Source organism: Ochotona curzoniae, unplaced genomic scaffold (genome assembly GCF_017591425.1).
Source record: "Ochotona curzoniae isolate NIBS_2020 unplaced genomic scaffold, NIBS_Ocur_1.0 contig_291, whole genome shotgun sequence".
Classification (NCBI taxonomy): Eukaryota; Metazoa; Chordata; class Mammalia; order Lagomorpha; family Ochotonidae; genus Ochotona; species Ochotona curzoniae.
In genome coordinates, this window is record NW_024465649.1 from 7,499,411 (window position 1) to 7,523,367 (window position 23,957).

At 39.1% G+C, this 23,957-nt stretch overlaps 1 protein-coding gene across 2 annotated transcripts in view; it reads right to left on the bottom strand.

Moving 5' to 3' along the window:
• FGGY (FGGY carbohydrate kinase domain containing) overlaps positions 1-23,957 on the bottom strand; it is a 395,820-nt gene that overhangs the window by 112,986 nt on the left and 258,877 nt on the right. For both annotated transcript variants that reach the window (XM_040978475.1, XM_040978474.1), the window contains 2 exons: positions 23,295-23,402; positions 7,039-7,100 (listed from right to left, as the gene is read on the bottom strand). In XM_040978475.1, the coding sequence (XP_040834409.1) occupies positions 7,039-7,100; positions 23,295-23,402 (170 nt within the window). The remainder of the gene's footprint in view (positions 1-7,038; positions 7,101-23,294; positions 23,403-23,957) is intronic.

Here is a 23,957-nt window from a genome sequence, read left to right on the forward strand (position 1 = left end):
TTACCGTGGATCTTCACAAACCGGGAGACTCATTCAGCTTCTACATATATGGACACTTGTGCATTAATGAGATCCCTGGAGGATGGGTCATATGCTTAATCCTTTGACTCCTAACCTCCTTGCAGCTGTATGTTCATTCTTTGAATGCAGCCATTGCCCTACATGTTTTTTCAATTATACCATAACATGTGTGCTATCTGAGTATATCATTCAAAATGATATGCACTTGGAAGGCATTAAAATAAATAATGCACATCATTATTCACATAATTTTAACTTTGTATGATGCCCTTTTTTGGTGTGGATTTTGTATCATTTGTATGTTTTATCAATTCCTTTTCCAATGGCAGCCTGACCTCTTCTAGCTAGGGAGTCACATGTGAATACTGTGATCCCAAGTGGCTGCTTCTTTCCTCTCAAGAACTCCAGGCTAATATGTCCTGTTTTGGAGGGAGAAATTATTGCTGTCCAAGTCTCCATTGGAATGATGAGGCAAATATCATTTCAAGAATCATTAAGTGACTTCATTATGTACTATCCGGGTTATCAGATACACTAACCCTGTTTTAGCTTAATCAACTATTTTGTAAGTGAAGCAGGATGCTAGGCAGATTAAATACAGAGGTCCAAACACTAAAAAACAATAAATGATTGGTAATTACCTCCCTCTCCTTTGCCCTCACCTGACATTGTTTTCTAAAAAAGAAATACTTTTTTCCCCCTGAAATGTTCTAATACTATGTGCACAGCATATTAAGTATGAATATACATTTAATTGTTAGACTCATGGATTGTCTTGTAATAGAGTAGATCATTACTGAAAATGAAAAATCCAAATACAAGAGAAAACAAAAACAACCATTTATTTTCTATCAATAATAGAACATCTTGATGAAAAAAGCATGCACACTGTTTGAAGTTCCTTACTTCAAAACTCAACTCAATATGCATTTTGTCTGTCCCATTCTAAAACTGGTTCTGGTGTGGGGAGTAATGCCCTCTTTTTGGTTAACTTTGTTGGGTCATTTTCTGTACTTTTACTACCTGACTACTTCGTCATTTGTTGTCTTTCTCTTGTTTCCAGAACACTAACATTTCTGGACCTTTCTACTACCTTAAAAGCTAGACTTCTCCCATTGCTTTTTTTTTTTTCTTTCTTGTAAACATCTTAAGGCTTCTAGGAACCTGTCTTTGGTACTTACATTATATGTCATTGGTTAATTCTATCTGCTTTTATGACTCCATTTATCATCTAGCACTTTCAAACACATGCCTTAATATTCTGCATAGTTTTCTCTCATGAATTTCATGTTGAGTACCCAACCATCCATCTCATGTCCCTTCCATAGATATTTCAAGTCAATTCAAATAAAAATGTTAGATAAGGTATATATTTTCTATGATTTGTCTTTGCAGCCATTTTGAGAAGTGAACCAGCAGATGGAAGATTCTCTCTCTGTGTAACTCTGCCTTTCAAATAAATTAAATGTTAAATCTTTAAAAAATAACATCCAGCTAGTTTCAGCTCAGGGCAATCGCTTTTGGCTTGGGCACAATCAAGAACTCATTTAGTATCCCTGTATATGCCAGGAGATTAAAGATGATAATATCAACACCTTGGTTCTGTGATTGTGCTAGCTCAGGCAAGTCAAAGTGAGTATGTGGTGATGGACCAATAGCCACAGTTACGAGACTGTGGTACTGAAATTTAAAAAGTTGTAAAGGAAAAGATAGGCAACTTAGAACCCAAGGGTAGAATGGAAAGGGAGAATAACCAATACAAGTCCTCATTTCTTCATCTAGAATTCAGTGAGATAATTTATGCAAGATGATCACAAAGCACAGAGAGACTTTCTTATACTTTCTTTTTCCTTTCTTCCTTACGGCAAATTTGTACAGACTTTAATGGCAAGCTTTAATTGTATCTGAGCCTTGGCAAAAACAGGACTAGTGAATATTAAGAAATTGATTGTTAGTGGGATGTGGGAATAATGAAAGAATAGGAGGTTTTAAGATTAGATCACATCAAGAAAAACGGATTATTTTCAAAGGGATACCTGAAAAATCTGTGGACTATGGGAAAAATAGTCTAAGAGGAAAAATAAAGGCATTAGTAGAACAGAAAACATTCTTTTTCTCTTCTTAAGGATTTATTTATTTTTATAGGAAAGGTAGATTTGCCAAGAGAAAGAGAAACAGAGAAAAAGATCTTCTATCTGCTGGTTCACTCCCCAAGTGGCCATAAAAGCCAGAGCCCAGCCTGTCTGAAGCCAGGAGCCAGGAGCTTCTTTTGGGTCTCCCACACAGATGCAGTGTCCCAAGGCTTTGGGCCATCTTCTGTTGGTTTCCAAGACCAAAACAGGGACCTAGATGGGAAGTGGAGCAGGCAAGATACAAACTGGTGCCTATGTGGGATGCCTACACATGCAGGTGGAGGATTAGTCAATTGAAGCATGACGCTGACCTGGGCCTTTTCTTCTTTAAAAATATTTGGTCACTTATCCAATTAGGTGAGGAAAGAGGAAAGAGAGGGAAAGAGAGTGGGGGAGGGAGAAAGGGATTGTGATTTCATTACTTCATTGCCTAAATATATGGAACAACCATGTCTGGCCAGGCTGAGGCCAGGGACCCGGTTCAATATAGCTCTCATATTTCCATGTGGGTACCAGGGACCCAAATACCTGATCCATCATATGCTGACTACCCAAGTTGTACATTAGAGGGAACCTGGGTCTGAACCAAAGCTGAGATTGAAACCTAGGGATAGCAATACAGAATGTAGGTATTCTAAGTGATGACTTCAGCACTCTGTAAAAACCTAATCTTAGCCTGGGCTCTTCTTTTTACAGATGTTTTTGCCCAGTGGAATGCTTGGATATGCTCAGGTAATACCAAGGACGACAACTATCTTTTCTTCCTACCCTATCTTTTTCATTCCAGTTTATTCTTTATAGAGTGATAAAGGGAATTATTTTAGGAGATCAATCAAAGTGTGTCTTTCCTTAACTTAAATACTAAAATTCTGAATAACACCCACTGTCTATGTACAGTTATCTACAATGACCTGACCAGTCTTTTCCATTGCTGAGTTTCAGCCTTATTATGCTTCCCACTCCCTCTCACTTGGGCCCATCCACCATGGCCTCTATGCTGTTTCTTGAGCTTACCAAGCTGTCTCCAGGCCTTGAGATTTGCAGTTCTTACATCTGGAGAATTTTCCCCAAAGAACTATAGTTACTTCCTTCCATTCACTCAAAGTCCTGTTCAACTCTAACCCAACTATGGACAGTTTCCCTACCTGGAATAATTCCCATTATACATTTCAGCATTGCTTACTCTACATCTTTTTACTCATCTCTGTTTTCCTATAGAATATGTACCAATTTTGCACTATACAAAGGGTCTTCAAAAAGTTCATGGAAAAAGCTTATTCTGGTACGTTATGCATAGATTTCAAATTGTTTTACACAAAATATAATCTTTCCATGAATTTTGCATTAAGATTTATTTATTTTTATTGGAAAGGCAGCTTTACAGAATAAAGGAGAGAAAGAAAAATCCTCCAGCCACAGATTTACTCCCCAATGGGCCAGTGCTGTGCTGATCCAAACGTAGGAGTCAGGTGCCAAGAATTTCTTCCAGCTCTTCCACACAGATGCAGGGTCCCAAGGCCTAGGGTCATCCTCAACTGCTTTCCCAGGCCACAAGCAGGGAGCTGGAAGGGAAGTGGAACAGCTAGGAGAGAAACTGGCACCCATAAAGGATCCCAGTGGATGCAAGGTGAGTACTTCAGCCACTAGGCTACCATGTTGGGCCATCCATGAACATTTGAAGTTCCTTTATGATATGCACTTGAATTGTAGGTATATGTGTGTGCCTATCAAATTTGATTCTATCAAATCAAAGGTTTGCTGTACTTTGTTCACTCTTATATCATAAGTGCTAATAAGAAAGTTGGGAGTCAGGTCAGGTGTTTAGCGGACCTGGGTTTAACCGTGGGTCTGCTGCCAACGTTCAATCTAGCATTTGTGGATTGTGCAACATCTTTTCTCCACACCCAGCTGTCACAAGAACCAGTGTCAGAGACACTGGTAGTTAAGGAGCTATAAGAGACTGGAACAATAATGTGCACCTTGAGGACAACAAGATGATGTTATGATCAGTATGATCGCATAACGTGATCTCTGGCTGTGAAGTGAAAACAGCTGCATATTTGGCCCATACATAGACAGAATTTGATTGCCAGTTACTTGTATGGGCACATTTTTAGGCACTGTTTATTTAATTTATAAGCCCTCAAAACATGTCTCTTCAGAGATGAGGTCTGAAAGGATTATAATACAACATGAAGATAAAATACTCCATCTGTTTAATCTCACTTGTTTCTACAGCTTCAAACACAATTTGCTGATGTTAATCTCTGAGGCAGGGCTGACCTGCATTGCTGCTTTCAGACAGTTCCAAGCCAAACTGGCACATGGTGTGTGCCACAGGCAGTACTTTGGAGAAACTTAGCTTGGATGGGAAGGAGATCTATGAGGATGTAGTGTGAAGAGAATATGAGGCTTAAATCCAGTGTTGAATTACAGACTGAAATGTGTCAATGTCTTCTTTTAGAGTACCTAACACCAGTGTTTCTGTGAGTTTGCATACTAGCCCATGAATCTTTCCTTCCTTTCTACTTTCACTAAAAACAACAGCATGCAAGTTCCTCTATAAAAAAAAATGCTCTGAGAGTTTTGAATATTTCATGTCATTAAGCATTGAATTCAAAATCTAACTGTAGTCATTAAGTTTGTGTTGAGCATCAAAATCCTTACATACTGACATTTCCATATGGCTTTCATTCTTATAACACCTGTTAAGCAGAGTAGTTTGTATTTTTTTGGTAAGGAAGCTGAAGGACACAAGTATTCATTAAAGAGCTTGTAGGAGAACCTAAGACCTGTAATTCCCACTGGAATAATCCTGCAATTCCTCCACATCTTCTACAGGTAGGAGGCTGGGATATGGATGAATAAATCTGCTATTTGATGATAGAGCCACATCATTAAAATTTCCCCCTTTTCTATAATCATTAGCAATGACAACATGAGGAGGAGACATTATTATCTCAATTTAGTTTCAAAGCCCAGCAGCATTATCTCTGGCTTCATTGCTGCTACTATCTCACATCATGCTGAGGAAATCAAGATTATACAGTGCTAAAGCTGAAGCTCAGATTTCAATCTAGATCTCTGAATTCCAAGTCTAAGAACACTTCTTCCTTGAATCATTGTTTTATAAATATTGGCTCCTTTCAAAAATATGATGAGAATTAGGTACCTCTTCATAGAAATAGATGCATAAAAACATAATCAACAAGACTTTGTGCACAATTTTAAGGGTTTCCTGATGATTTGAAGCAGGAATGCCATCCTTCTAGGTTCTGTAGTCTCTAAGAGTGCTAACTGATGAGATGACGTGATGTAACCTCTCTAACAGTTGCGATTAGTGACTGCAACAAGGGAAATATTATTTAGCTTCTCAAATAACTGACCAGGATGAATTTTATTTTTCAATACCCTGACAACATACTGCCTATATACAAGTGCTGCTCTGAGTAAGTGTGTCCCTCCTACTTAGAAACTTGGTGGAATGGAAATGTATAACATGCTTTACTAAAATTACAACAATAATTTCTATTCCTACCAGTATTACTATGAACACTTACCATAGCTTGGTAGTTGATCAACACTAAAGGCTAGCTTCAACTCTTAATTCTTTTTAAATTTTCACCCTAAGCATCTGAGGTGTTTATCATTATTTCCTTTTACAATGAGATACCCAAACCAAGGATGTTAAGCAAACTTCCCAGGGTCACACATCAAATAAGGGCTGTGGATGAGAGACAGACAACCTGGCTGCAAAATCTGATGTGAACTCCTCCTGGGACTCACTCACCTGTGCCAGGAGTAGCATTTGTGAAAAATCCGGCTTTCATTATTCAAGATAATTGCTTTATTGCACAGTTATAGTGTACACAGAAAGGTTTTCAGAATGGTTAACTTGTATAGCTATGAAGAGTAAAATACTAGAGTGTAATTATTTTATCTTTTGCCAGGGTGTATATTCTCAAAATATTCTTAAAATAACTTTCACAAGTTCTTCTGTTTCCCAAGGCTCCTTTAATATGGTTATGATATTCATGTAATAAGAGATAATATTCATTTGTAATCTTCAAAAAGTTCTTGGAAAATACATATTATAAAAATGTTGTTCACAGATTTTAAAATATGTTTGGACTGAAATAAACTTAACTTTCAGTTCTATTTACCATGAACTTCTGAAACTACTTAATAGAATATATTAATTTATCACTACTTATATTTCATTTTGTCCAATCCCTACTTCATATCCAATTACTGTTTATTTCTAGTAGGAAGCATGTTGTTTCACTATAATTCTAAGACTTTAGTGTAACAAGTTATATTTTTACTGTCCCATTCTCATCACCCTATGCTTTTTGTTCATTTTCAACCATCCTCTGTAGGTAACCACTCTCATGAACTTGCTTAATTTTACATATCTCTTTCAAAAATGAATTGACAAACATTTTCTAATATATCATTTCTTCTTACATGAAACAGAACACACTATAAGCACTCCATAGAACTCAACTTTCTTTACTTAACATATTCATATCAGCAATTATACTTAGTTTTATAGCTGAGGAGAAACTTTCAAAGGTGAAATAATTTGCTCAAAGTCACATAAATACTAAAATGTGAAAGATGTGAAAGTGGGACATGTGCTCAGATGTTGATTCCAAAATTCAAGGTCCCTTTATGACACAGTTGCATATCCTGGCCATGGGGTATATTCTTGAGGAGTCTCTATGTTCTCTGGGATGATTTTATGATGAACACAAATACAGTCTTCATCATTTGGATTATTACCTTATAACTAAGTACCTTAAGAACACGAAATTGACCACACTGAATGCCTTCCATGCTCCTATGGAAATAAAGATAGTAGGGTAACAGAAAGAGCAGTTACCTAGCTGTGGCCTTGGCTTGTAGTTCAGGGAAAGCAGCATGGCCCTGCACCATGTGGTCTATCTGAAAAACAAGAGAGAAAGGTATATTTTATAGCTTCATTATTTTATAAACTATGCTGGGAAAATGATATCTTAAAATGTCTGTTTCTTTCAATTCTTAGTTCATGGAGTTTCCAAGAATATTAATCCAACTCCTTCATAAATCCATCTTTGCCAAACTGAGTGTCAGCCTCTGGAATTCTAAAACAAAGATATTAAGGGAGAAGAATAGCAGGAAATGAAACTTACTAGGCTGTTCTGGGAGCAGCCAAGTAGATTCTGGTCCAAGAATGGTGTATGAGGGAAAAGGGTGACTCAAGGTAAATAGTGGGTGTCTGGCTATGAAAAGCACTGTCTCTGGATCCTATCACCTTCTCCTCCTAACCCAGCTTGTCACCTCAGGCCATGTAAAACCTTGAATTACTCACTGTGTGAGCAACAAAGAAGCTGAGTGGAGAAGACTAAGATGAGGGATTCCGAGTAAAACGGGGTGGAGGTTCAGAGCTGTCAAGACATTCTCCCTTGATTGAAGAGTGTTCACATGGAGGTCAGGACAGCTCTCCAAGGACAACCCCATCTGGAATCTGTAGATAACCATCTTATCATCTTAAATCTTGTGTCTAGAATTTTATTCCATGATCTGCTTGGTGACTCTAAACAAAATGCCATGTCAAACACATCACAACTGTTCTGTGTGCAATAACACAGCATCATGCCCGAGTTGCCGCACCAATCTGTATAATTTCTGAATGTTTACTTCAGTGTCCAGGACTCTAAGATAACCATTGTGATGAATTTATTTTCAATCAAACTTGGCACAGATTGGCTACTGCAGCTTCATGGAGACAGGTGCTGAGCTTGTTGCTCGAGAGCCAGAGTGATTTATAGAGAAAGAAAAACAAAACAAAACAAAACAATTATTCTAGGGCCACAGAGGCCAGGTATCAGTTATAACTTGGCTTTCCACCAGCTCTGTGATGTTGCTCAAGTTACTTAAATGCTCTGAACCTTAGAAAAAGCCTCCACAGTTTCCAGTGTCATTTTACAATAAGAAAGTAAAATTCTATAAAGTGCATACTGTTAATACCACAGTAGTAAAACCCACAGACCCATCAACAATAAGCTAAGCATTACACATATATTCCATTTATTTGTTGCAAAACTCCCTTGAAAAAGACATACTTTTCCACTGTGGAGATCAGAAACTGGTAAGGTAAAGAGTTAAATAACATACCCAAGGTCACAGGAGAGTCAGGATAAATGGAATTCTCAAATTAGAGTCTCTCTATCTAGAGTTCACGTTCTTTATGACTAGGCTATATGGTCTACTGACATTTGAGACATAATGTTGAATTTCATTGGTATAGCTTTATGGAAAAATTTCAACAACAGTAGCATTTCCAGGGGTCATTTCAATGAAAAACAATTCACACAGATCTTGAATGAGTTCTAATAGCCTCTATCACGCATGCCTATGATGTAGCACATTCTGGAGCTTCAAAGACTTTGCAATCTAGTGACAGGGCATCATGGTAATCCCACTGGGCTTAGCAACAAATAACTAAAGGAGCCACTTAGTTTGATGCTAGTCTGTATATGCCTTCTTTAGAAGCTCAGAGAGGGTATATTCAAATAAGTTTCCAAGAGGAAGCTTAAAACCTAGCCTTGGTGTTGCATGAATGAATGCAATTATTTAATGTTGATCAAATCCCTAACATGCCAGATACTTGCCTATGCTCTGGTGCTGTAGTTAGAAATAGGAAATATCACACATTATGTATATTACATAGTAACTCATGGTAACAGATCAATTATTTGAGACTGAATATATGGTTGAGGAAGGCAACCAATAGCAGGCAGTTTGGAACTGAAGAAGGAAGCAGAGATATTGCAATACAACCTCTTGCTAATATGCACCCTGACAGTAGCAGGTAATGGCTGAAGTAGACGGAACGCAGCAAGCCATGTGTCTCTCTCTGTGTGTCTGGAGTGTGGGAGGGGGTGTTGAGTAAAGCTTCAGACTTTTGGCTAGGCCTGCCCTAGCCCTGGTGAGCCTAGTGATGAAAACCTGGACAATCTCTCTCTCTCTCTCTTCCTCCCTCTCTCCCTCCCTCTCTCTCTCTCTCCCTCTCTCTCCCTCTCTCTCCCTCTCTCTCTCTCTTTCTCCTCTGTTGCTCTGCCTTTCAAATAATAATACACTTTTTAAAAACAACACAATTTTCCTTCAGAAACAAATGCTAATAGGGGTTAAAACTGGGTTTGGACTAAAAGCTCTTGGAACGATTGCTTTGGGGAGATAGTCCTTCACATTTCTTTCCAAATTCCAAAGCCAATAGCCTAACAATTCTACGCATTTATGCTTTGAAGTTTTATTGCTTTTACTCAATAAAGTGCTTCTGAAAAAAGATGTGGCAATGAGTAAAGACATGAAGATAGGAAGACGCAGACATGTATGATCTTAAAGAACTAGACTGTCTTCGTAATGGGAACATCAGGGGGTGCTAATAAGGGCCAGTGAATAAACATGGCATGAATGCACCATGAAGGCATGCTTACATTACATCACATTACATTTGCATCTGCATTTATTTGTTTCAGACATACACTGGTCACAGAGAAGCTGGGTGTTAAATTGCAGAAAAGTTTAAGGGTAGAATATGGAAGAATTAGGGTAACAGAGAGGTGTTTATATTTTTACTGGACTGGAATCCATAGGAAATTATTTTAATATAGGGAACAAAATAAGAATGGTTGAAGGGAAATGAGTTTGAGGGCATAAGCAGGAGAGGGAAAAGGGTAGGAATAGAGAAAGCTGACAGGACAAGATGACAGTGGGGCAAGATACTAATATTTCCTGTTCTTGCTCTATTGTACACTGATCAAGTTGCTTTACAGTCATTACATTTATGTCTGCTACTTACCCTATACACTAGCTCTCTTTCAAAGGAAGAGTTTAGTATTACCTATGTCTTAGTGTCTGAAACATTGCCTGGCATCTTGGGTGAATGAATGCAGAATATAAGATAATCACAGTTAGATGACTTTGGACTAGATTGATTTAGTCATGCCTTTTCCCATTCCATGTTTCTGATACTTTGACATCCAGATTCTTGCTGATCCTGGAGAAACCATCTTTCCCAGAGTGAAGAGAGCTATCCAATTCCTCCAGATCAGAACAGCTTGCCAAAGGGCACACTTTACTTCACAGGTAACCTAATTCACAGCCTATCTCCCAACCACCTTCTAACTCTATTCTGCTCCCATATGCAAGATCACCATTCCCTTGCTCTAACTCGCCAACATTAGACACCAGACAATGAGGCCCAAGCCGTAACCCTCTGAGACTACTTAAATTCTACCAGATAACCAACACTATGACTTGTTCTTCTATCCTGCCTGGTTCTTTCTATGAAAATCACACCATGTCCCAAGCTCATATTTTTCCATCATTCCCTCTGCCACCCCACTGACCCTAATGCTTCCTCCCATAGCTTTGGACTTTGCAGAGTGACTTCTCTTACTAAGAAACTTGAAGAGGGCTCAGTGTAGTACCCTAATGGCTAACGTCCTTGCCTTCCATGCACCAGGATCCCATAAGTGGTCACAATAGCTGGAGCTAAGCTGAATTGACAGGAGGAGCCAGGAACTTCCTCCAAGTTTCTCATGTCAGTAGAAGTCCCAAGGCTTTGGACCATTCATTGCCACTTTCCTAGGCCACAAGCAGGGAGCTGGATGGGAAGAGGAGCAGCCAGGACACAAACGATGAGCCCTGTGGGATCCTGGCACATGCAAGGTGAGAATTTAGCCACTACGTTATTGTGTCAGACCCCAAACCAAGATTTTTAAATTGGTATCTTTGTAACAAAAACAAGGACTTCAGAAATAGATTTAGATTGAAATGTTCAGGCTAAACTTACCTTCCATTCAGTATTTTCTTGTAAATTATTTTTAGTTTAAGGAATTTAATGTGATTTATGATAGTTTTCAAAACCTAACATTCCTCTTTCCTTCTCCCTCCCCAACTCTCCCTCCTTCTCCTTTCCTTGCCCTTCAAAAAAAATTTTAATAACATATATTAAATTTACATTACAGTTAAAAAATCCTTAATCCTTCAACAAATAATAAGTTTAGTAAGTCAAAAACAAAAAAGATCTTAGCTTAATGGGAATACAAGAAATGACTATAAACAATAATCAAAAGGAAAAAAATGACCATTTCATCATCTACAATAAATTTTAAAGCACTCAAAGGTCAGTAAAACTATATTAATATAAGATTCTTAACCATTGATTTGACAAAATATAAAACAAAATTTTATAAAACTGCATTCTTTATGTAAGAATTGGAACAGTGCAAAGAAATCACCTGCTTATAACCGGATGCCTCACTTTAGGAAGGAATAAGATGGATGTCCCAAACAAAGCCTGAAGTTCACATTAATTTTGCAGAAGAAAATTCAATATTGTTCCTGCTCTAATTGAAGAGGCTGACAATTAACAACAGAAACAATAGGTAATATGACTGACATCTTAATAAATTAATTTGACATAATTTAACTGAAAAATTTAAGCAGAACAAACTTTCTGCCTAATGTATACCAAACTATCTTACCTAGACAAGTTGCAGCCAGGATAGACCTTTCAGGGGAAATCGAAATTTAGTGGATCCAAGATCATTAGGATTTCTTTTTCTAAACACTGGAAATGAAATACAACTTTGTCTTTTTTGGGATAGATCCATTCACCAAGCATAATCATTGTCCATTGCATCCATTTAGTTGCAAAAGACATGCTTTCATTCCATCTCATGGCTAAAGGGCAGCCATTGTTTTTCACTTCATGATGTAAAAAAGACTGTACTGACATGGTTAAATTTCTAAAATGTTCAGTTCTTCAGTGAAGAACTAAGTGGCTGACATCATTGCTTAAAAGTGTCATGAACTCAATGGGAATTATGTTGAGAAATAAAGTTGATACTTTTTTTTTTAAAGATTTATTTTTATTATTTTTTCATTGGAAAGGTGGATATACAGAGAGGAGAGACAGAGAGGAAGATCTTCCGTCCGATGATTCACTCCCCAAGTGAGCGCAACGGGCCGATGCTATGCGGGTCCAAAGCCAGGAGCCTCTTCCGGGTCTCCCACGCGGGTGCAGGGTCCCAAAGCTTTGGGCCGTCCTTGACTGCTTTCCCAGGCCACAGGCAGGGAGCTGGAAGGGAAGCGGGGCTGCTGGGATTAGAACCGGCGCCCATATGGGATCCCGGGCGTGCAAGGCGAGGACTTAACCACTTGCGCCACCGCGCCGGGCCCAAGTTGATACTTTTAAATCTAATTTTCCACCAGTGTTTTGAAGCCTCCTCGTATTATGAAAGAGAAGGGGGTAATATCAAAAGTGCAAAATGGGCTGAGAGAATAGGCTCTCAAATGGTCAGCTGTGTTTTTTGTTTTCCCCAGCATAGTGGCAAAAAAACTTGCCTGTATAATAAAGTGTGAGCTAGCTTGCAAAATAAGGAAGCACTTATTTTAATAATCTAGCTGCACCTATTCTTTAGCATGATCTCAACTTGATCCTGTGTTTACATTTTGTTTTCTAGTGCATTTGATATAGTGTAGAAGAACACAGTGACTCATTGGAGGTTATTTTCATAGCATTAAGTAACTCTGGAAAGTGGAACCTTAGGAATACATGGGCATTTGGCCAGTGTGGTGGCTCAACTGGCTATTCCTCCACCTGCATGGCCCAGTATCCCCTATGGGCACTGGGTTCATGCCCCGGATGCTCCATTTCTAGTCCATCTCCCTTTTTCTAGCCTGGGGAAGCAGTGGAGGATGACCCAAAGCCTTGAGACCCTGCACTCATGTGGCAGACCTGAAACAAGCTCCTGGCTCAGCTCCAGCAGTTGAGACAATTTGGGGAGTGAAGCAGCAGATGGAAGATATTTCTCTCTGCATTCTCCTTTTCTCTGTATATCTGCTTTTCCAATGAAAATAAATCTTAAAAAAATACACAAGCAGAGGCATTTTAACTACAGTTTTCATATTTCTGCCATCTTTTCATATTTCAGCTCTGACAGCATACAGCTCTAGCAATAGGTTAAGACAGGCTAAAGATTATTTCAGTAGAAAAAAAGCTGGAGTCAGGTCTTCTTTGAGATGGTTTTTAGGTCTAGATCAATAGAAAGAATCCTCTCACAATTTTTTTTTTTAAAGATTTATTTTTATTATTTTCTCATTGGAAAGGCGGATATACAGAGAGGAGAGACAGAGAGGAAGATCTTCCGTCCGATGATTCACTCCCCAAGTGAGCGCAACGGGCCGATACTATGCCGATCCGAAGCCAGGAGCCTCTTCCGGGTCTCCCACGTGGGTGCACGGTCCCAAAGCCTTGGGCCGTCCTCGACTGCTTTCCTGGGCCACAGGCAGGGAGCTGGAAGGGAAGCGGGGCTGCTGGGATTAGAACCGGCGCCCATATGGGATCCCGGGCGTGCAAGGCGAGGACCTTAACCACTTGCGCCACCGCGCCGGGCCCATCCTCTCACAATTTTTAAGTGGATTCCTAGGCTCTTCCTTGTTTCAGCTGCATTTGAAGCATGGGCAAATGACAATGTATATGATACAACAGTAATATAGAGATAATAAATGGATAATACAAGAGGCCATCTAGCTCACATCTATTTTGCTTGGGACACAGAATATTTTCAAAAATGAGCCAATATTTTAAAGTTGGGACTTTCCCCTTTAAGTCTATATTCTATTTTCTCTTGAGGAACTGAAGAATATCAAAATTGGCCTGCCAACCTTCCCTAATTCCAACAGTGAGTTGGAGGTGAGTCATGACTTTTCCTTTCAGAAAGGTACACACACCCATGTGAATGGCCACATTACTACCTGCCTTTCTCAAAAAATGGACAGCAGATTCCACTGATTTACTATACCAATTCCACTAATTTTACTTGTAGTGGACAGAAATTTCTTTGGGCATATCCTGCCTGTTAAAGAAGAAAACAAGAAACATAAGGCCAGAATTCTATGTGTTATAAGAGAAAGTTCTCCAAAGAAGTAAGAAATATGGGTGTGCCAATATGCCCATTTATACTGACTTGTGTTGGTATTTAAACACTTAACCCTTAATATGCAGGGAATAAATGGGACACTGAGAACTGAGTTTGGTACTCTGTCCTACCCTGACCTTGACCTTGAACAAGACAATCTCTGAGTTTCTTTCTAAACAGTTTAATAGATTAATACAACAAACAGTTAAATGTTTGTAAAATTACAAATAGAACTGTCCTGCCCAAGATACAAAACTTGGCAAAGAGCCCACAGATAAGAAAACAAGAATTTAGGAATCTTTAGTTTAATGGTCAGTTGTTAACATAAAACTAGTACAGTACTTTTTTCCATTAAAAAAAAAACTTATCAGTCTTCATTCTGTCATGCACCTTGTCTTAATGATAAATTAACTAATAGGCGCAGAGAAATGTTCACTTTTCACAACTACCTTCTTTAATTTGCCTTAATTTGTATTGTAATTTTGTCACTCAAGTTAAAATTTTACTTCCATAAAAATAATTTATTCAAGAGAGAAATCCTGTCCCATCCATTGGTAACCCTAAAATGTGCCTAATGGTCCAAGTATCTCATGTGAGTAGCAGGAACCCAATATATGAATCTATGGCACTGCCTTCTAGTTCCTACTTAGCATGATGTTAAGTCGGGAGAGCAGTTGGGTATTGCAGCTAGGCAGTGTGTGATGTGTGGGACGTGAATGTCTTAAATGTTGTAATTATTAGATAACATGCCTCCTTCTCTTGACTTACTTGGTCTTCCTCTTTGTAAGCTAGCAATCTTTACTAGTTTTTGCCAAGAAGATAGATAAACTGAAACATAAACAGCTTCTTCTAGGTAATTTAAAGTAAGTATTTCTGGAGTTCATAAGAGCAACAATTGTGAAAGACAACAAAACTATGGATTTTTGGCTCCCCTCCCCATTTGATATCACTTTTGCACAGAACAATTTCATTTTTAAGTAGATAAGTTTTGAATCAATGCATGGCTAGTTTAGTTAATTTCAGTCACTATCAACATTGCTAGCTTTGTGCATATTCACAACTTGTTAGAGTTCATTTGTGTTTTTAAATCAATGTTATCTTATCTACGTCATACTAGGCATCATTCCAATAACTAGAGTGCAAAGATTACGAAAAGTCATGACTCTCATACATCCTGCCTACAAAGGGAAAAGGTGGCAATGTTCACTTATATTCTGGGCTGATGTGATCTTTACTGCCTTAACATAAGATAATTGAAAACCTGCTTTGCTCTAAACATAGAAAGAAAGCACAGGATTTTGGTAGCAGTTAAGACAGACTTGATCTATGTCCCATGGAGATATGCATCCATTGCAAGAGATAGTCAATGAATAAACCAAGTAATTAGAGACAGTGATTAGTGCTTTGTAGGAAATAGGTAACTGCAAACAAGAAGATGGGTTTTACAAAGGGTCAGAGAAGGCCTCTCTAAATGTGATAATCAGGCTAAATCTTGAAAAATAATAGAAGCCAGTAATGTCCAAGGAAATGGAGTAATATAAACAATGGTTGCGTAGAAGGAAAGGACTCTGTACATACTAGGAACGGGCAGGAATCTGATGAGACTGGATTGCAATAAGGAAAAAAAAAAATCTGTAAAACATGAGGATGGAAAGGTAGAGAGTGGGAGGTGAATCGAGTAGGCCATAGTAAAATCAGCATATTTTTTTTATCACAGCTTCAGTAAAGACACAGAAGTGTTTCAATCAGCAAAGTAATTTTATTTGCTTTCAATAGTATCTTTCAGTTCTTACTATAATAGCTGAAAAGCACTCATCATACCAATTTCCCCACAGGCAAGAATCCCAAAAACTGTTCAAAATAATAAAAAGAATGAAATCCTGACATTTGCGACAAAATGGATTCAACTGAAGAACATTATACTAAGTAAAATAAGCCAGACCTAGAAAAATAAGCATTGTATTTTACCTCTTATTTGTGTAACATTTGTGTAACTGAATCATACCAGATAAAGGACAATATACACTTCTTTTCCACATTAAAATAAATGGAGAGAGGGGAAACATGGAGGATGCTTGGGATACTGGTAATGTCTCATTCTTAATTTGGGTGTTGGCTATGAAAGTGATCAAAAAATTTTTAAAAATCTCATTTTTCTGTACATTAAGGTGCATTTTGGTATATACTGTATTTTAATAAAATGAGTTTTTATAAAGGAATTCTCTGAAGACACCAAGTGTAGCCCAAATCAGGCAGACACTGAAGAGAACACCTCAAGTAAAGGAGGACAGTGCTGTGTGATGATTATGGAGGAGACTGGGTCCCATCAATGCCATGTAGGAAATGAATACTCAGAAATACATACTCTTCTTGCTGAACAAATGAGAGGATAGTGTTCAAGGCAACCACAATGAGTAGAAAGTAAATTGGAGTATGGAGCTTTCCCAAAGAAAAAAACTATTCAAAAATGAATCCAACACTGTATATAAACACCACATCATCTCTGAATCACAACATGCATGGACAGTCTATGGCCATACCACCTGGAAATGCACCGAATCTCTCGTCAGAATAAGCATGGACCATTACAAGTAGTCCAGCTCAGACTGAAAGACTGACATGGAGATTCAATACATGCTCATCATAGAAAAGACAAAATCTGGAGTTTAAGCTGAGTCAAGTGAACAATGTATTAAACCAGAAAAGCAATATTCTTTAGAGGAATATAAATAATCCAGTGTTTCTAATCATAATTTCCAGCACGTGATGCATTTAACAGTTTCATTTGGAGTCCATCTTTGATTCAGGAGTAGAGATGCATACTACAATATATCTTCTCTTCTCATTTGGAGAGTCTATTTTATAGTTCCTCTGGATGAATCTACGCACATGCATGTTTGCCTATAGTTCTATTGATTTTGTATTTTGCATGAAGGTTGCTTTATATCAGAGAGAACACATGATATTTGTCTTTGGGGGTTGGTTTATTTCACTCAGCATGATGGTTTCTAGCTGGAACCATTTTGTTGCAAATGGTAGAATTTCATTCTTTTTAATGGCTGAGTAGGTCTGCATATGAGAAAGTAACCTATAATCCTATATTTGCAGCAGCCCAATCTATTACAGCGAAGACATGGAAACAACCCAGATGCCCACTGAAAGAGGACTGGATAAAAAAACTGTGGCTACTCTGTGCAATGTGATTCTTTAGAAAACCTTCACCTCTTTCTTTTATGCACACTTTACAGCCAAGCTACCAGGAAGTCCTAGGATCTCAACCTTGAAAAAATACAAAATCTGACCACTCTACCACCTCCCCTGTCATCATTCTTTCCTTAGCCTCCTTCTGGTCTGTTGGTCTGTGCTTTCACTTCCGCTGTTTGGTGGATTCTCCACACAGCAGCTAGCAGAAGGGCCCCTTTAAAATGTGTCATTTCCTATAATTCCAGTGGCCATTATTTTCAGATGCCCTTCCCATTCATCTGGAGTAAAAGGTAAAATTCCTACAGTGTCCAATAAAATGACCCTGCTACCCCCATGAAGGTATTCCCTACAGTTCCTCTTTCGGGTTCATTCTGCTTCATGTATATGTGGCCTCCTTGCATTCCTATAACATCTCAGGCAAGCCCCACTTGGGATCTTGGCACTGGCTGTTCAGTGGCATGATCTATCCTTTTACCAGGTGGTCAAATGGCAAAATTCATTTCCCTCCTCACTCTCTGCTCCAATGTCGCATCAACAAGGACTACCCTGGCTATAATAATTAAAATTGCAACTGTGCCTAACAAACTCACAAGTCACCCATTCCATTATTTTAGAAACAGATATCATATGACAGAATCTATATTAACTGAATCTTCCTCTGAGAATGCAAACTTCAGAAGGCTCCAAAAACACCATACTATCCACTCAGGACAATGAGTTAAACCTAGTTATCATTCAATAAGGGTTTATATATATGACTATATGTATAAACTTCATTCTTAAGGGTTCAGACTTTGTTCTACCTACAATTGAAAAGTTATCCAGAATGAGAGGATCATACCTAGTTTTTTTTTTCTTTTTCAAAACAGCGCTTTGACTGAAGGCACAAAAGGGAGCAGGAGGTGAAACATTAGAGGCAGGAAGCCTATTTGGAAGTTGTACAGGAATCCAAGTGGGTATACAATATATACAGTGAAAGCCAGGGCAGAACGTGGTGGGGAATAGGGAGGCTTTTGTTAGGTGGAGTTGGTTTTTTTCTATCCATTAAGTCAGTTTAATTAGCTAATGTGAAATGCTAGGGCACACCTCGGTGTATACACTGACCCAATCAATACTAACACACATATGCATTTTCTATCATGGCCCTACAAAGCCTAACTACTGTATTTCCTTCATGATACTAACTGAAAGCAGTTTCTTCTTCAGGACTTTTAGCAGAAAACTTTGAGTCAGGACCAGTTCTGGCAAGCCCCTGCTTGCCAACCTGCTTGAATTGTGGCTCTCTAAGCAATTATTAAGAGCTTGATCAAATTACCTCATGGTTGTCAGTCTCTTTTTTTTTTCAGTAGTAAAATTAACATCATAACACTAACCCTGTACACATCCTAGGGGGACCAGATGAAATATAGCTCAAACGTCCATGGTACATATTGGGTACTAAGTGTTCAGCCTTACCTTTACAGTAGGCTACAGGGATAGTACAACACTACAATACATTGTAACAGTCAATATTATTGCTATAATACAGGGAAAAACAATGGTGGGGGGCACAAATGGGAAACTCCTTGAGTCTAAGGAACTGTTTCACAAATAATTAAATTTTTTTTTTAAAGAAGTACTACATCCAACATTACCTGATGATAAATTACGGGAACAAGCACATTCTTGTCTAGATTAATATAACTGCTCAGGTAGAATAAGTAAATGAATAAATGGATTAAGGCAGCGAATTCTGTGTGTCGCTATCTATATAACCACTTACAGCAGTGTGACTTCTATTAAGTGACTTACTGAGGCACCCTCAGGCTAACTGGCACTGGAAATGAGGAAGAAGGAGATGGGGCAGGAGGCATAGACAATATACAAATCCTAAAATTCCAATAGCACCTGTGGTTCAAGATCATAAATTCAAATTCTGGGTTCAGATAATTTCAAGGTAGTCTAATATTCATGCGATCCTATTGCAGTAAGAAATGCCACCAGGCAGGTGACTTATGTAATTGTTTCAGCCACTCTGGATGATTTCAAGCAGGAGAGGGTGGGACAGTTGAGGGCAGGGATGGTCAAACCCCACTAGAGAGAAGAGTGCGCATCTGGATGCAAGGACTGCGTGACTCTACCCTGTGAAAGAGATCTGGGGAAAAGAGAATTTTTATCTTTTTTTCTGGAGAGAGTATTAGGTGGAAAGCCAACACAATCCTTGGTGATGCTGGGCGAAGCAGCTAAGATCAATCATCTGTGAAGGAAGCATGTGCCTGTCTAAAAAGAAGCAAGCATCGGATAAAACAAAATGAGTCTGACTCTAAAGTAACACTGTAAGGGCTTCGGAGCCAGCACTGATCCCATCCTAAGTTTTTCTTCTTTCTGAAGATAACCAGATGAGGACTTTTTATTAAAGTATCACTCTATGCATGTGCTTGGAACAAAGGATTCACGTTGCCATGGGAGATCTGCATCTAACTGGAAAAATGAGACAAAAAGATCCGCTTTTCAAATCTACAGTTCATATTATTTTAAATGTTCTTTTCTGCCCAGCTCATCTCCTTTTCTCCATTTTCTTTTCCATCTCCTCTACTTTAGATGGACGAATTGTAACTGCATTCAAAGTTGTAGAGCAATCTACAACTACAGCATATACTTTCAGATGTGGCTTAATTAGAGAAAATATGCATCAAAAGAGCAAAAGGAATACGCTTCCTCCAACAGCACCCTGTATGACTATATGAGATCAGAAATTGGGAATTTTTTTTAAAAAAAGATTTACTTATTTTTATTGCAAAGCCAGATATACAGAGGGGAGAGCATCCGTCCGATGATTCACTCTCCAAGTGACCACAACAGTTGGAGCTGTGCTGATCTGAAGCCAGGAGCCAGGAGCTTCTTCCAAGTCTCCCATGCGGGTGAAGGGTACCAAGGCTTCCTTACCCAGCAGGGAGCTGGATGGGAAGCAAGGTTGCTGGGACTAGAAGTGGTACCCACATGGGATCCCCGTGCATTTAAGGTGAGGACACTACCTGCTAGGCCACCATGCCGGTCCCAAGAGATTGGGATTCTTAATACGCCAGAAGGAATAAATGAGAACACTGAATAGCAAAGAAACCAAATAAAACAATGGGAATCAATATTCTCTCTAAGTTATTCCTGATACTTGAATTTCAGCTTTCTGCTTATCAAATTTAAGTAATAACTGTAGCTACACATAAAAGTTTGGAGGATTAATCAAGAATACAAAAAAAAAATGTATTTGAGCTGAGATTAGGAAACAAGCCTTCAGAGTAGTGTCAGGCACTGTGGTTGCTTTTTGAAATGTTTATATAGTATTTATTTGAGGGGCACAGCAAGTGAAGGAGAAAGAGGGAGTGAAAGAGGATTAAGAAAGGAATGGTAGGTAGAGTGAACGAGAGTGAGAGAGAGAGCCCCAAATAACTGCAACAGCCAGGGATGGGCCAAGGTGAAACCAGAAGCCAGGAACTCCATCTGGGTCTCCCATGTGAGTGTTTGGGATCTAAGTGTTTTGAATCATTTTCAGCTACCTTCTAGGTGCAAAATAGCAAGAAGCCATATTGGAACAGTAGTGAAACTCAATCCCAGACATTCTAATATGGGACGTGGACATCCCGGGTGGCAGCTTAACTCATTATGTTACCATGTTGTCTTCCATGGCTGTGAATATTATGAAGGACATTTAAGGCTCAAGAAAATCATGTAGGGTCAGCACTGTAGTATAGTGGGTTAAGCTGCTGCCTTCAGCACTGGCATCATAGACACAAGCTAGTTCCAGTTCTGGCTGTTTCACTAGTGATCTGACTCCCTGCCAATGCACCTGGGAAAGCAGTAGGAGATGGCCTGAGTACATGGACTCTTGCCACCTGCTTCAGAGACCTGTATGGAGTTCTGGGCTTCTGGCTACAGCCTGGCCCAACCTTGCTCATCCTGGTAATATACTGATTTAATGAATGGATAGCAGGTCTTTATTTCTCTTTATAACTCTTTCAAATAAATAATGTACTAAAAAAGGTCATATAAAAATTTCTTTTGCAGCTAATCCAATAAGCTGCAATTATTCATGTTACCAAGGTTGGCATGGGCATTGTGGTACAATGTACTAAATAACCTCCTGAGATGCCTGCATCTCATAACAAAGTGCTGATTCAAGCCCTGCCTACTGCTCCCCTTCTGATTTAGCTTCTTGATAATTTTAGCCCTTGGAGGCAGAGGATGGTGGCTTAAATATTTTCGTTCCTGCCACAAAAGTGGGAGACTTAGATTGAGTTCTAAGCTCCTGTCTTGGGTTGGCCTAGTTCTGGATACTGTGGAAATCTGGCAAGTGAAACAATGGATTGAGGATTTCTCTCCACCTATGTTCATGTATCTCTGTCTCTTCTTAAAATAAAAAAAAATACACATATAAATTCATTTATATTTTCAATTTAGCTATTTGAAGGGTAAGTATTGTGGTCAGGTGGGTTACTCCCCAGTTTAAGATATATGCATGTTATATCAGAATTCCTGGGTTTGAATCCTGCCTTTGTTTCTGACCCAGCTCCTACTAATGTGCCTTGGAGATAGAAAAGTATGGTTCAGGTAACTGAGTTCCAGACACAGCATGGAGATACAGACTGAACACTTGGTTCCTGGCTTAAGCCTTGCTTACCCCCAGCTTTTGCAGGAATTAATGGATTGAAGGAGTGGATGGAAGAGTTCTGCCTGTCTCTACCTCTTGTCAGTATTTCTTTCAGATAAATTCTCAATTAAAATTATTTATCAGAAGAGAGAGAGACAGAGAGAAATTTCCCAGTAGCTGGTCCATTCTCTAAATGTTCATGATAGATAGGGCTTGGCGAAAGCCAGAACCTGCCAAAGATCCAGTTCTCCTATGTAGGTGTCAGTGAACCAATTAATTCAGTAATATTGCCCCTCCCCGCTCCCTCCCCCTCCCGAGTGCATACTAGCAGGAAGCTTCAGTTGGGAGTAAAGGTAGGACTTGAACCCAGCACTCAGATATGAGGTGACGGCAATCCCAAGCAGCAGCTTAGCAGCTGCGCCAAATTCCTGCCCCTACTTTGTTATTTTGCACTTTCTTGTCTCTGTTCCTCTACAAACCTTCATGCCCAGAAAGTTGTCCCTACCTCTCATGGCCTAATTTGTTACTGCTTGTTTTTGAAAGGTCAGGATAGATACCTTCACTTCTGCAGAATTCTCTAACTTAGCTTTGTGTTAACTCTGTACACTATGTCTCAGATACAGCTCTCAGCTTAGTAAGCTCTTACAGGGCTCTTTCCTCTCCCTTATTAGACATTCCTATTAATTCAATACACTTTCAATTAATTCAAAATATTAATTCAGGCATCTTATATCAATCAGGCACTGAGCTGCAAAGGGAGGTATGACATGGCCTTTACCTTTAAGTAGTTCGTAGTCTTCTAGAAAAGACAGATTAGCAAATTAATAAAAAATATTAAATTTTAATGAGAGAGGACAGTCCCTCTATGTGTCAAAGAACCTTATAACCTGGGAAAGAACCAAACACAGAGGGACAGATTTATGGAGGAACTTGAGCCATGAGAAGGCTATGAGTAGACTTCCTCATATGTGGCATTGTGTATAGGCAGTACACAGGCTATGACATGTCCAGAAATCAACCTGGGATGGATTTCAAGGACTAGGGCAACAGCATACAGTTTGGCTGAAGGGTAATGCTGTGTTTTTCACAAAGCTGGAGAAATGGACTGGCCTGGGGATAGGTCAGCTGAGAGTTGGGGTGCTCTTCTCCACCTGAGCACCATCTCTGCCCATAGCAGAGACAGGGCCACATGCACCATGTGCCTCACTGGACACAAAGAAGCACTTCAGTTTGTCTTAGGAGTATGCAAACCTTCCACGGATGGAGTTCATAGATTGTGAGGTAAAATGGGTGACTAGGTACAAGTGCTCATGGTAGTACAAGCAAGCGGTAACTTACCAATTTCCCAGTAACACTCTGGCCACCTTCATTCAACCAGAAATCAGGAACCATGGCTGAGAAATAAGGCCCCCAGACACCAGGTACAAAAATTGGGTCCTTGCTGATCTGAAAGGAAAGAAAAATTTATGAGAGAACACTGACCCTTAAGGATAGAAGGAACTATCCCTTCTTCCAAAATTGTTGCTATGACTGAGGAAATCAGCTGCTTCCTGAGTATCTCTTTGGCTAGGGAAGTCACTCTCTTTTTCAGAAAAGCCACTGCTCCTTCTTTAGAAATCTGACAAATTTCTTCAGATATCAAGATAGTGAAAGTGATCACACACACACACACACACACACAACCAAAAAACCAACAAAATGATGAGACATTCTTGCGGGTTTGCTGTCTGTGACAGAGTGTGAAAATGCTCCCAACTTACTACTCTTCCTATGTCCATTGTGGTCCTACAGCTCCTCTCATGGAGAGATGGTTTATTCCCCTACCTCCTGTATCTGGCTCAACTTTGAGATCTGTTTTGTGAACAGAATGATGTGAAGGTGACACTGTGCCAACTCATTAGATCTAAGACTCAAGAGAGCTGGGGACTTCAATTTTGTTTATCTTCCACATTGACCACAAGAATATACCTAGATTTGTCTGTTGGATAAAATGACAGGTAC